Source organism: Ochotona princeps, chromosome X, assembly GCF_030435755.1.
Source record: "Ochotona princeps isolate mOchPri1 chromosome X, mOchPri1.hap1, whole genome shotgun sequence".
In the NCBI taxonomy this organism is placed as follows: domain Eukaryota; kingdom Metazoa; phylum Chordata; class Mammalia; order Lagomorpha; family Ochotonidae; genus Ochotona; species Ochotona princeps.
The window spans coordinates 85,895,832-85,910,947 of NC_080865.1; the positions used below are offsets into that span (position 1 = coordinate 85,895,832).

Below are 15,116 nucleotides of genomic sequence, written 5' to 3' on the forward strand. Positions count from 1 at the left end.
ACCATATTTCTTACTGCAAATGATGCAAGTGAAAAGTAGGAAGAGCAACAGCATTACAGTACTGTGAGAGGAAAAAAAACCAAATCAACCAATCATTTGATATAATTTATAACCAGTAATTATGAACTTCAAGAGCATAACAGGAAGTTCTCTAGGCATAAAAAAATGTATGCCAGATGGAAACATGGGTGGGGACGGTAGGAACAAATTACAAGTAGAAACCATCACAGAGATGATAGACATGTTAATTATCTTAATGGTAGTGATGATTTTTGCATGCGTACTTATTTGAAAATATAAAATAAGCAGTTTACTCTTTGTAAGAACACATGGCTTATATATGCTTCAATTATTTTACTTTTAAATAACTGATAGATATAAAGCATGCATATATACATATATACACACTAGCTTTAATAGAATTTAACTCATCTCTAAACTAGAAATAGACAAAACTGCCATCAGCAATGAAATGGATAAGCAGAGTAGTATATTTACACAGTGGAGTCCTACTCAGCAATGACTTGGGATGCACTATAGATATTCTTCACATGGCTGTATCTGAAAATAAACATCATCCTTGTATGTAGTCAGACTCAAGGAGACCGTTATATTTATGACTCATTTACATAAATTCTTGGAAGACTAAAATAATGAATTGTGACAGGAATCAGATGAGTGGCTGCCTGCGACAGGCTAGCATGGAAAGATACTTTTGTGCCATCTCCTCCCTCCTAAATCACAGTTTGTGAAAATAATAAGCAGTCAGGACAATGAAACATTCCAATTTATGCAGCCGAAGATTGATCTGAAAATTTCTGAGGTTTTTAAAAATGATAACATGAAATTATATAAAGAAAAATACTAGCGGAAAACTCCAGCATGGATTTTTTTTCTTAAGTAAGTGAAATAAGCCAAACAAAGTACAGAAAAAAATATTTTAAGATATTTTAAAACTGTCAAATTTAATGAAAGATGTCTTAAATAAAACAAATAACTTGGAAACACATTAACATTAAATTATAGTTAAACACATGCACATGTACACATATTTACTGGATATGCATGTAGCTGAGTGATTTGTGCATATTTGCAGTTCTGAAAGACCTTTTTGAAAATATTGAGCATTTCCATTTTGTGGTATATATACACATACAATAAATAGCATTGCTTCAGCACCACACAAAATTTCTCCCCATCTGCTTCCAAATTAAGCCTTTCACAGTTTGTTTTAAAAATAACAACCTTTAACATTTTTGCATTTTTTCACATCGGAACTTACATTTTAAATGACCAGTTGATAAAATTATATCACAATAAGAATCATTAACCTAGTATAGAATTTTAAAATTATAGAGTTAAACTTCAGAGACTCCAGCTTTCTGATTTATTTATGCAAATACTGTGAGTCTATTGAACGAAGATGCTAGAGTGTTCTTTTGATTAGTGCTTGAATTGTGTTTGGAAAAAATATTAGAGACAATATGGAAATACATAAATACAGATGTGAAAGTCTAATTGCCTTATTTCAACATAAAATCTGGTAAGGAGCTAGACTAACAGGCAGATAGGGTCAAGTCTTTTGTAGAATTAAGAAGAATTTCTGTAAAAGCATATAAGATGCTTATTTTTCCCCAAGAGCTGTATTTAACAAGATCAAAGTGCCAGTCCACTCTGAGTTTCTAGTTTTACCATGAAAATACCGGCTGATTGGCAGTTTCTACAATGTGAATGTCACTTCCTGGAATGTGCAGTTATATCACAAAATATTATGGAAGCAAGGAAATCTCTTTAAGAGACTATTTGTGCTTCCAGTTTTATCCTGAGAAAGCAAGGAGACAAGCCTTCAGCTTCTTATAGAAAAAGCTAAGAATCACACCCTGATGGCTTTGTTTTGCGTAAACTAGATAAAATTACTAACTCTAGCACTTTGAAGTACCTCTCCACCTTTGATTATTACCCGCTTTCCATTTGTTATAGATGTATTTTATTTTTATTTCAAATGCAGAGTTACAGATATCTGTCTATCTATCTATCTATCTAGCTGGGGAGAGAGAGAGAGAGAGAGAGAGAGAATCTTCAGTCATTTGGTTCACTCCCCAGGTAGCTTCAGCAAATGTGGCTAAGGTCAGGCAGGAGCAAGCAGCCAGGAACTTCCAAGGACTTGGACCATCCTCTGCTGCTTTCTCAGGAGATGAACAGGGAGCTGGATCAGAAGTGGAGCAGCCAGGACTTGAACTAGTACCAAAATGGGAAGCTGGTGCCACAAGTTGAAGCTTAACCTACTACTCCACAGAGCTGGCACTAGGATTTATTTTCATGTTTTGAAAACTCTCTCACGCAGAGAGGGAAAGAAAGAGAGAAGGAGGAAGGAAATCCAATGTCAGAGATTTACTTTGAGACATTTCTTTTTTAACGTAAGCAATTAATGCTATAAACCTCACTGTTAATGCTGCTTTTGCTGTATCACAGTTTTTAATTTCCTTTTTAATTTTTTCAATGACTCGTTGATTATTCAGTAGCACATTGTTTAATTTATGAGTGCTCAAATGTTATTGCTATTGATTTATACTTTTATTCTTTTATAATCTAAGAAGATATACAGTATGACTTCAAACTTTCTAAATTTGCTAAGACTTGAATTGTGACCCATGATACAGTCTATCTAGAATATGCTCCATGTGTTGATGTAAAGGATGTATATTCTGTGGCTGTTGCGTGAAATGTCTTGAAAACGTCTGTTAGGTCCATTTGCTCAAAAGTATGTCGTACTACAATGCACCTTTATTGATTTTCTTTCTCCATCATATGTCCTTTGAGTAGGGTGGCATGTTGACATCACCACCTTTTTTTTGTTAATATGTTAGAAATGATTTTTTATACATTTTATTATTATCCTTATTATTTTATAGCACAGTTTCATATTCCCTTATCCCCTCCCCAGGTTCCTCCCCCCCCCAGTTCCTCTATATCATTACTAACATATAGTTCTTCATACTCTGTCATATGTCCATCATTGTGGGCCTGGACAATGGCAGAGTCCAGAATCCTATTGTCAAGAAATAGTAAACAGTTTCATTGTAAGTCCATCTTTGTCTGGAAGCAGAAATGCATACCACACTACATCCTCACATTTGAATGTTAGTCTCCATTTCACAGCTACTGTACTTCCACTTAAATGAAAAGTCATGTTTCAAAATCAACAATAGAAAGAAAAGAGGAAATTTACAATGCCATGAAGTTAATGACATGTTACTAGATATGACAGTCTCCATTACACAACTACTATACATCCCCTTAAATGAAAAGTCATGATACAAAATCAACAAATAGAAATTTACAATGCCTGAAGTTAAATGACATGTTACTAGATATGGCAGTCTCCATTACACAGCTACTATACATCCCCTTAAATGAAGAGCCACAAAACAAAATCAACATCCAGGAGAAAAAAGAAATTAACAACACCAAGAAGTTAAATAACATGCTATTAAATGACTAATGTGTAGCTGAAGAAATGAAAATCAAGAACATTCTTGAAGAAAATGATGCTACCGTATGATCTACGAGTCACTGAATGATTTAATCAGAAGGAAGTGTTTTGAAGAGATGAAACTAACAGAGAATAACAAAACCCATGTGATATAGTTTCCGCTGATCTTTGTTGAAGTGTGTCTCCTCCAGACAATAAGCAGTTGGGTTTTGCTTTTTAATCCAGTCTACTACTCTATGATGTTTGATTAAGCTTAAGCCATTTACATTCAGAGTTTAATATACATGGGTGTGACGTTGGTCCTGTCATTTTAGGGATGGGTTGTTCATTGGTTTAGTCTTCTGTTGTCATTTTACTGGGATGTTCGTCACATTTGCCTTTGGTTTTGGTAGGTGCTATTCCTCTCCTCTGTCAAGAGAACATCTTGAAGTATCATTTGTAGGGCAGGTTTGGAAGAGGCAGATTCTTTTAGCTTTTCTTTACTGTGGAAGAATTTTATTTCATTTTCAAAGACAAAAGAAAGCTTTGCTGGATATGTTATCCTAGGCCAACAATTTTTTTCTTTTAGAATCTGGAATATGTCACTCCATTCTCTTCTTGCCTGTAGAGTTTCCTGTGAGAGATCTCCTGTGAGTTTGATTGGCATTCCTTTATATGTCAATTTATTTTTTTCACATGCACATTTAAGGAGCTTTTCCTTATGTTCAATTGAAGAGAGCTTGATGATCATATGTCGTGGTGAAGATTGGTTTTGATCAAGCCTGTTGGGAGTTCTGTGCCCCTCCTGGAACTTGTTTCCCAATTCTTCCTCTAGATTAGGGAAATTTTCCTTTATTATTTCATTAAATACATTTGCAAACGCAGCTTCTCTTTCTGCACCTTCTGGGACTCCCATAACTCTTAGATTTGGCCTCTTAATAGTGTCTTTCAATTCTTGAATACTTTTTTTGACCTGATCCAGCTCTGCTTCCAGTTTTTTGTTTGCTTCCCCCTGATGACAGGAAATATCTTCCAATTCTGAGATTCTTTCTTCTGCTTGCTTCATTCTATTTTGGAAGCTCTCCACTGTACTCTTAATTTGCTCTACTGTGTTCTTAATTTCTGATATACCAGCCTTGATTTGCTTTATTGCTTCCTTAAATTCTTTGAACTCTTGCATGAGCTTCTCATTGTTGATCAGAATCATTAAAATGAGTCTTATGGATTCTGTGTGCCCCATTTTCTCGATGTCTTCCTCAGTTAACTCTGAGATTGGCATAGGGTTTTGCTCCCTTGCAGGAGAGTTTTCAGTAATATTCATTGTGCCTTTGTCTCTTCTTTTGCTTTTGGTCATTGTACTTCTGGTTAGCAGAGTCTTCTCCTTGGGGTAGGTTTCTAAGCTGTGTCACCCACAGGGATACAATGTGATTTTACTTATTGCGGTTGGTACACAACTTTTTCCTTGCAGCCCCTTGTGCCACAACCTCCAGCAAATTCCAGGTCTGGGTTCTTACGTCAGATTTCCACCATAGTCTCCACAGCCCCAGCTCTTGGCTCACCACTCACCACTTCCTGTGATACCGTGCTGAGGCTGCACCGTTGTCTCTGCAACCTTTCTCCCACTTTCGGTTGGAGCAGGTCCCAGGATTAGAGAGACACCATGTGTCCTATATAATTAGGTTGTTAGTGGCGTTGATTTTGTCGGAACCTGTTGGACGTTAGGTTTGGGTGCCACACGGACCTATTTTGACCCTTACGCTGCCATAGTCAGTATTAATTTCCTGTGCGGGACCAGTGCAGTCTCGGACCTCAGCAAATTCTCGCGAGATCAGCACATGCGCAGTTCACTGTTGTCCCCTGCAGTCCCAAAGTTATTGCCACAGTGCCCAAAATGGCGCCTGCCGTACAACCACTAAGGTTCTTGATTTGCTGGTCGTCAGATCCGAGGGCTATCCCAGACCTGCCCTGGGTGGAACCCATAGAATGCCACGTCGTTGCAGTTCACTGAGACAGAAATGAGCTCACTCCCAGCTTAGCGCATGCTCAGTCCTTTCCCTTGCCCTTTCCTCCTTACGCAAAATGGAGCCCAATTCAGCTCAAGGGGGCTGACTGGACTTTGAAATCCACTGTGTTCTCACACTGCCCGTCTGAGATCTGCTCTTTATCTGCTCCTGGTCAAATCAAACGGACCAGCAGAATGGACAGTTCTTTGTCTGGGTTCACCACCCAAGCTCCCAGTGAAAGTCCCTTCCCACCTGGTTGCTGGTGGAGTTCTGGCTGCTGTGGAGTTTAGATCTGCGTGCTGGAATATCAGTCACTGCAACACCACACCGTTGTGTCCGCTGCTTTCCTGTGTCTGTCAGTCTCCAGGTAGCCCTCTTCTGTTGTTCTGTCCTTTCCTATTTCCTGAAATATGTCCTCTCTGCTTCATCCTGGTTAAATGTTTTTCCGTCTGTACAAACGTGTCCTTACCCTATTCCGCCATCTTGATTCTCCCCATCACCACCTATTTTTATAATGGAGTCTATTTTTCTCTTTTGGTCTAATAGTATTTACAGTATATATCTTTTTGGTCTTGTGTTGGGTGTATATGTGTTTCGTGGTGATTATATTTTCTTGAGGAATTGAAATTTTTATCAAAAATCTGTTTTACTTCTTTGTCTTTTTTACAGTGTTTGATTTAAAGTCTATTTTGTCTGATATCAAGATATTTTTTATTTCCATTTGTCTTGTATATCTTTTCCCAATCTTTCACTATCAATATGTGTGTGTATCTTGTAGGCAACAGGGAGTATGATCTTGTTTGATATATTCTTTTAAAATCAGTCAGTCAAACTAAGTCTTTTGGTTGATGGATTTAATCTGTTTACATTCAAGGTTAGTATTGATAGATAGGAACAAGAAGCGCTCATTTTGTTGATTTTAAAATGATTCTACCTGTTTCGTTGGTAAATTTTATGGTGACATGTGTTTTTTTGCTTACTTCAGGATGTTCTTCAGAATTTTGTGTAAAACTGGTGTGGTGGTGCATTCTTGCAGTTGTTGCTTATCTGGAAAGAATTCTATTTCTCCTTCATTTAAAGGATAGCTTTGCTGGATATAATAATCTTATTGGACTTTTTTTTTTCTTTTAACACCTTGAATGCATCATTCCACTGTTTTCTGGTCTGCAGAATTTCTGTTGAGAAGTATGATATTAATATAATTTATTTTCTTTTATAAGGAACTTGATGCTTTCTTGTTACTGTCTTAGTGTTTTCTCCTTTAACTTTTGACAATTTGACTCTGATAAGCCTTGGTGAAGACCTTTTTTGGTTGATTCTCTTTAGGGTTCTTTAAGCTTGTTATTGCAAGGCTTTTGATTTTTACTTACATTTTCATATTAGCAATGTCTCTTCAGAATTTGTATTCCTCATGATTTAGCATTTGTGGGCTGTATGTTTCTAATAATTAATCCACCTGGACAGGTTATCCAATATTTTGTGTGTACTTTTTCATAGTCTGCAGTGTGTGATTTGTTTTTGTCTCTGACTTCAGTTTTAAGGTTTCCGATTTCTCATATTGTTAATTAATTCTTTTTTTTGTTTTGTTTGACGAGACAATCGATGTGTTGATGTTTCGGGTAGTTTTTGTGTGGTTCATTTATTTCTGCTATAAACATTTTATTGCCTTTCTTCAGCTAATAAAGGGACTATTTGTTCTTCTTTTCTGATTTTTTGAAATGTTAATATAGATTGTTTATTCAGGAGTCTTCTGTTTTCTTAATGTATTTTATTGCTGTAAAGCTCCCTCTTGTTATATGTTTTGCTATATAGTTTTAGTTCATGCTCTATTCATTTTCATTTGTCCCAAGATATTTTTTTTAATTTCTCATTTCGTTTCTTCTTTGACAAATTGGCATTGTATAATTTGTGAATATTTGTTTGTTTTTCAGTTTTTCTTCTAATGCTGATTTATTTCTTCATACCCGGTATGGTTTTAATCTTTTTTAAGAATTTCTTTTGGACTAACTCGTGAGCTATTCTGGAGATGTTGCATACATGCTTGAGATCATATATTCTGCTGATTTTGAATTGAATATTCTCATATTCCCATCAGTCCTTTTGTCCTATAATTTTGTTCAAGATGAGCATTTATGATATGACTTTACAATGTGGATTAAATAAGGCTTCTTAAAAAAAATCTGTCACCTCACAAACTTACTGTTTCTTTCTTTAGAAATATTTAAAATCCACTCTGTTAGCAATTTCTGACTATATGATTTGCTATTATTAGTTATAATAAGCATTCTGCATAATATGTTATCAAATTTATTACACATGTATAATGAAAACTTGTACTGTTTGCTCAATATCTCATTTTTATCCACTATGAATTTTCTGGTCACATAGTTCTATTTTTTACTTTGATAAATTCAAGTTTTCTATATCTTATATGTAAGTGAAATGATGAAATATTTTCTCTGTGTCCTTGAGAGGAGATCAAATTATGACAACGCCTTCATGACTGGGGCTGATGCCCAGAGGTCCCAGCAAGCTGCCTTCTCTCAGCCTGTGAGAACTGCGAGAAAGTACATCCTATGTGCCAAGAAACAGGCCTTCACCAGATACTGAATATTTTATCACCTTATCTTTAATTTCCAAGGCTCCAGAAGTGTGAGAAATCAATTTCTGTTGTTTGTAGCCTATTCACTCTACAATATTTTTATAGTAGTTAGAATCAAACATAGTTCAATAAATCCAAAATTAGTACACTAACAAGGGCATTCATGTTCCTTCCTAGCCATTTTCCCCACTGAAACAGGATAAAATGTAAATAGAAAGGAAAAAAGTAGCATAGAATGTTATGAAAATCAAGTATGTGTTTTTTTTTTGAGAAGAAAACATTGTACTTATTAACCACCATTGTTAGACTATGTAAAATAAGTCCTGAAAATGCACCACTTTGTTGACTTAGTCAAGAATACCTTTGATGAAGTCACAGAGAAAAAGTTTTATTGGAATTAGTTGAAGAGTATGGAGGAGAAGACAACGTTGAGATAGTAAACACGATACATCTTATGGGGAAGGTAACTTTAAAGAGTGCAGAATAGTGTGGTAAATAGAAATTCAGCTTCAGAGAGGTTATTTTAAATGGCAAAATCTTAACCTTATCTTATTATTTGAATAATGCAATTTGCAAAATGGTTCTAATATTGGGGTCCTTACAATGTCATGAGTTTCAGTTAAGCAGGATATTCATTGAAAAAATAATTTATTCATGAATCAATTATACAAATCTCAAGGAAAAGCATGAAGTGTCAATGATAACCCAATGTTAGGTAGTAGCCTAACATTTAACTTTTCTGAAACTGCTGACATATGGCAAAACAAGCACTAGATCTGGTCTGAATTGAAAACCCCTATACATTTATATGCTGCATTCCCAACCCTCAGCAACTGAGAGTGTGCATATTTTGTATTTAGAATCTTTAGAGAAGTAATGAAGCTAAAATTAGATAATTTGTGGAGGCTCTCATCACAGATATCAGGTGTTCTTATAAAAAGAGGGGTTAGGACACACACAAAGAGGATAGCTCATGTGAAGACAGTGGGGAAAGGTGATCACATACAAGCTAGGGAGGGAAGCCACAGGAGAACAGCCTACTGGCTAACACACCAATAATATGCTTCTCATATCAAAAATTGGGAGACAATAAATTTATCTTAGATCAGCTATTTAATTGTGGTATTTTGTAAAACCATCCCAGCTTGCTTACTCCCCCCCCCCCCTTTGAATGGCACATCTCTATCTTTTAACATTATTTTGTCTTGATAACACTTGTAAATGCTTAACTGTGCCTGTTGTTATTTGAAAGGCAGAGTTACAGGACAGAAGGGAGAACACAGAGAGACAGAGTGGGGAGGAGAGAGAGAGATCTTACATTACTTGGTTCACTCCACAAATGACCACAATTGTGGGGGCTAGGCCAGCCTGAAGCTAGGAGCTTCATCCAAGCTCCCACATGGTTGCAGGGCACCAAGGACTTGAGCCATCTTCTCCTAATTTCCAAGGCCATAAGCAGGGAGTTGGATCAAAGAGGAACAGCAAGAACTCGAACTGGCTTATGGATGATTTGCTGGTGCTGTAGGCTTGACACAGTCTATTAAACCCGAGTGTCACACCCTAATTGCACCTTTAAAGTTGCTAAATTGAATTCCTACTTAAAGCAGACATGCATGTTTAATTCATATTTTAATTTATTTACTTTGTAATATCTTGATTATATCTAGTGTTTATGTAATAATGAATGTGTATATCTGTTTATCTATATGCATGGATGTGTTTGTGTATATACCACAGGGAAACACAGCAAAAAAAACCACCTTGAAAGCAAAAACTAATTCTGGCATCAAAGTTTCCTCTCCTCGAGTCTGCAGTTCTATCTACAGAACTGTAAGAAATATATTTCTCTAGTTGATATATTAACAGCTTAAGAAATTTTCTTATAATAGTACAAACAGACTAAAAGAGCTGTCATGCAAAATTACCAACCAGAGTCTTTAGATTAAAGAAAAGGAACTATTAACAGTAATATGAATATACATACATCTACAAAGGACACCTAAAAACTGAGTATACATATAAATATACAAAAACATTGTATAATTCCACTTATATGTAACTGTACTTTTGCTCTCATTTGAAATATTATTGTATGAATGCATGAATGTAAAATGCATGAATGTAAAATGCATGAATGCAAAATGCATGAATGTAAAATGCTTTGGGCTGTCCTCGACTGCTTTCCCAGGCCACAAGCAGGGAGCTGGATGGGAAGTGGGGCTGTCAGGATTAGAACCAGCACCCATATGGGATCCCGGTGCATTGAAGGTGAGGACTTTAGCTGCTAGGCCATCGTGCCTGGCCCAATTGTAACAAGATTTTAATTGTAATATTCAGGGTTACTAGTAAAATGGTGAACACACACATTAATGAGTGAACTTCAAGTGTTTTATGGAAATGTGCATGACATTTTTGAAATTTCTTTGTATTATAGGCATACAAATATATTTAAGGTGCACTGACTGGAAAACATCTTTATGACACAAAATCAAGAGATAGCAGATGGGGGTTGGCACCCTGGGATAATATGCTAAACTTTTGCCTTCAGTGCCTGCATCACTTATCGGCATCTGTTAGTGTCTCCGCTGCTCCACTTATAATCCAGTTTCCTGCTAATGGCCTGGGAAAGCAGGGGAGATGGCCCAATTCTTTCGGTCCCTGCACCCACGTGGGATCCTATCTTTGGATTGGCTCAGCTGAGGTCATTGTGGCTACTTTGAAAGTAAGCCAGTAGATGGAAGATTTTTCTCTCTCTCCTTTTTTATTGTAACTCTATCTTTAAAATAAAAATAATATAAATCTTAAAAAAATAACTGTAGTTCAGAGAAAGAACAGGTGGATAGGGGGACAAAACTGATACACAGGAAAAGATTGCAAAATGAAAGGTACATTATTAATTATATTGCATGTAGGTATATTCGTCAGGTGAGTCAAAATCAAAATCTGTAAAATGGATTTTAAAAATGATTCAAATATGTGCTATCTACAGCAAGTAGATAAATTAATTTAAATTAATTTGTCTAATGTTAAAAAATAGAGTTATGCCATTCAAACTATATAAAAGAGAACTGGAATGGTTATATATTAGATTAAACAGAGTGGAAGACAAAACTTTTCCAAAGTTAAACAAGGTATCTTAATTTTGTTTTTAATTTGAAAGGCTAAGTGACACACAGAGAGAAAGAGAAACAAATCTTACCTTTGCTGATTTGCTCCCCAAATGATGTAAATGCTGGGACTGGTTCAGGCCAAAGACAGGAGCACTGAACTCATTTGGGTTACTCATGTGGCTGGCATGGTTCCAAGCACGTGAGCCATCTTCCTTTGAGGACCAGAAGTAGAGCTAGCAGGACTCAAACCAGTGCTGCTGCGTGGGGTGCAGATGTTGTAAGTAGTGGCTTAGGCCACTGAACTACAATAATGGCTTCAAACAAAAGAAATTTTAATTTTTATTGCTTTAATTATTTTTTAAAAATATTTTGTTTTAAAGGCAGAGTAACAGAAAAAGGAGAGAGAGAAAGGAGAGAGAGAGTGAGAGAGAGAGAGTTAATTTTAATCCTCTAGTTCACTCCCCAGGGGAATTTTTTTCATGATAGAAAGAGCAATTATTTTAGAAGACATGACAGTTATAAATACACCTGGTTACAGAAATCCCCACAATAAGTACGTGATTTTGAAAGAGTTTAAAGCACAAATAGGCAATTCAATACTAAGAGTAAGACACATAAATCTCTCTCTGTGAAAAACGGATAGAATATCTAGAAACTAGAAATTAGAGACTTGTACTATAAATCAAGTAAACCTAACAAATATCTGTTATAACAATCCACAATCCATACAATAACAACAGTATATCTTGTTCTGCCTCTACAATAAACATTCATTCATTAAGACAAGAAGTTCTATAGGATAGATATATTCCACAAAAAAACAGAAACAAAAAAACAGTACAAACAACACTTTTCTGATGACAGTGACATATTGACCTTACGGAAATAAAACATTACCAGAGAATAGTAGAAAAAATTGTAGGCAAATAAATTCAACTGGATTACGTGGACAGAAAACTTTAAGAAAAGCAATCAATCCAGGTATTCCAATTTCAGTTTACAAAGAATCTAGAAGCAGAAAACATGTACGATGGAGAGAAGGAAATCATGACAGCAGGAGCAGTTTCCTTAAGCTAACTACCATGAGACCTCATGGAGCAAGCGTTTGACTCAGTGACTGCACCATCCCACACTGGAGTACCTGCTTTTCAGTTCCAGCTCCATTTCCTTTTCACTAATGTGCACGTTGGGGGTGGGGGGGAAGGTAGTAGTGACAGCTGAAGCAGTTCCTGCCACCTGCATGAGACATCTGGAACTTATCCCTAGCCTCGTCCTACTCTCAGCTAATACAGAATGCATTAAAGATAATGATCTAAAGTAATGTATCACTGACCTTCTTGTCAGAAACAGACTTTGAACACACAATGTTCTAAAAGTAAGTACCACCAAGTAGTTAGGTGCACCTTACTAACAGGAAAATATGCCTTCAAGGGTTGCATTATTGATTTTTTTTAATTATTTATTATTTAACTTCAGTAATTACATTGTATTATGTGACACAGTTACATAGATACTTGGGTTCTCCCCACCCCTCCCCAAACCCTCCCACCATGGTGGATTCCTCCACCTTGTTGCATAACCACAGCTCAAGTTCAGTTGAGATTTCCCCATTGCAAGCGTATACCAAACATAGAGTCCAGTATCTTATTGTCCCGTCAAGTTCAACGGCTTCTTAGGTATACCCTCTCTGGTCTGAAGACAGAGCCAGCAGAGTATCATCCCAGTCAATTGAAAGCTCCAACATACCATCAGCAAAAATTTACATCATTATGGAATTAATTGGCCTGGTGGCATTATTGATTTTAAACCTCCTTGCTGTAAATAATATTTAAAAAGGCATATTTGTTTTCAATCGCACCTTTGTAAATACACTTGTCCCATTGGGGAGCTATTTTCCATCTTTCTTTCCACTGATTCTAATTCGTCTTTGCATGAGTTATGATGTGAGCTTTCAGGTTATTTGACTGAATAAATCTCTTGTTACAACCGTCAAAGGGACACATAAAAGGTTTTTCACCAGTGTGAACGTGTGCATGTGTGCACAAATTGAAGTCCAGGGAAAAGCGCCTTCCGCATCCGTCAAAGGTGCACTGGAAGGGCTTCTCTCCAGTGTGAACCAGAAAGTGGCGTTTCAGCTTTGACTTCTCGCAGAACCCTTTCCTGCATTCAGCACAGACCTGGTGTCGGGGGCCGTGAATGAGCAGATGCTTTTTCAGGGCAGTTTTATCCCTCAACTTTTTTGCACATCCACTCTCAGGACAAGCGAATGTCTCTTCATTACATTTATTTGCTTTCGACTTCTTAGCAAACTCTGCCAGCAGTTTGGGATCCATTAAGTCAAGGCCAGGCATTCCTCCAGGAGGACGCTGCTTGCCTGTCACGTACTCTGAATACTCGGGACGTGAATTTTTTCCAAACTCCTGTTGAGGAAGTTGCTGTTTTCCCCCCTTTTTCATATATTACAAAGAACATTCAAGAAAAGCGCTTGCTTCAAGAACTTGCTGGGAAATATCTTGTTCGGTTCCCTCAAAAGACTTAAAAAGTGAGTCATCTTCTAGGAGCGGCTGAGGAAACTCACCTCTGATGACACATTTTATGTAGCAGTCAGGGAAGTCATCCTCTCCTGCACCTGGAAGGTCACGTGCAAAGCATGCGTCCTCATCACGGAAGGGCCATGTTGGCTGGAGGAGCTCCACTTTCGCCTGCTGCGTCTGGCTCGGCTTGGCTTGCTTTGTTTTAGTGCCCCGGAGGGCTCTCCCACCAGGGCACTTCTGGCCACCATTCTTGGCCCTTTTTCTCAGTTGCTGGCTCATGTCTTGTTGCTTGCCTGCTCCTTGAAAATTTGCACCAGAATATTCCAAACACTTACAGGAAGTTGTGATCTGGTGAAGTTGTCTTCAGCAAACACCTGTAGGTACGCTTTGTGATGACAAGAGCCTCTTCCCATTGTTGGCCAAAGTCTCAGCACTTTGTTGTCCAGGCCAACGCACCATGCCAGGGTCCGTCGTGCAGCTCCTCCTTTCCAGGGGAAAACGAAAAGTCGCATTCATTTATTGTTTTGTGTTTCTTCTTCTCTTCCTCCTCCTCTTCTTTTCTCTCTTCCTCCTTCCCTTCTTCCCTATATCTTCCTGTTATATAAACGTAAAAAATGTTATATTTCAGATTCAAAGGCCTAAATATGTGCCCAAAAGAAAAATATGAGAGATGAAGTATTGTAAAACAGAGACAAAACAAACCATTGAAACCTTACTACTTTTCTCTGAAAGTTTGGAACACCAAAGATTGAAGGACTCTGAAGGTATAGCACATAAGATAGGAAAGAAAAACAAAGCAAAACACCACAAAGAGGTCAAGCACAAAAAAGCAGTACTCAGATTGGCATCGGAATTTTCACAGATAGCACTGGGTAATGGATAAAGTGCCATTCATCTTCTCATTTAAATGACTTTTGAGTCTGTAAATCTACATCAGTCCAAGCTATTAAACCAAATATAGGGCATATTAAATCATATTGATACATATAAAACCACAAGAGTTAGCTTACTATGTCAGGATGATACTTGACTGGAGTGCAATGAAACAAGGGAAAAATGTGCATAGTATAAATTAATTTCATCTAATCTAAATTGATTTCACACTTACACAAAAGTATTGCCTCTGGCCAAGTTAGGACATCTATTAATTAAAAATAGATGGTACTCAGGCTAGCACAATGGCTCAATTGGCTAATTCTTCACTTTCAAGTGCCAGGATCACATATGGCTTTTGGTTCATGTACCAGCTGCTTCCCACTCAGCTCCCTGATTACGGCCTAAGAAAGCAGTAGAGGATCGTCTAAAGCCTTGGGCTCCTACATCGATGTGTAAAACCCCGAAGGAGCTCCTGTCTCCTATCTTTGGATCGGCTCAGCTTTGGCCGTTGTAGCCACT

At 37.2% G+C, this 15,116-nt stretch overlaps 1 protein-coding gene across 1 annotated transcript in view; it reads right to left on the minus strand.

Annotated features, from left to right (window-relative positions):
- The window catches only part of LOC101519282 (zinc finger protein 42 homolog), a 41,936-nt gene extending 27,815 nt beyond the window's left edge, over window positions 1-14,121 (minus strand). Inside the window, 1 exon segment of the mRNA XM_058659165.1 lies at window positions 13,046-14,121. Coding sequence (XP_058515148.1) covers window positions 13,046-14,000 — 955 coding nt within the window. The 5' untranslated portion in view covers window positions 14,001-14,121.
- Window positions 14,122-15,116: the final 995 nt, after the last annotated feature.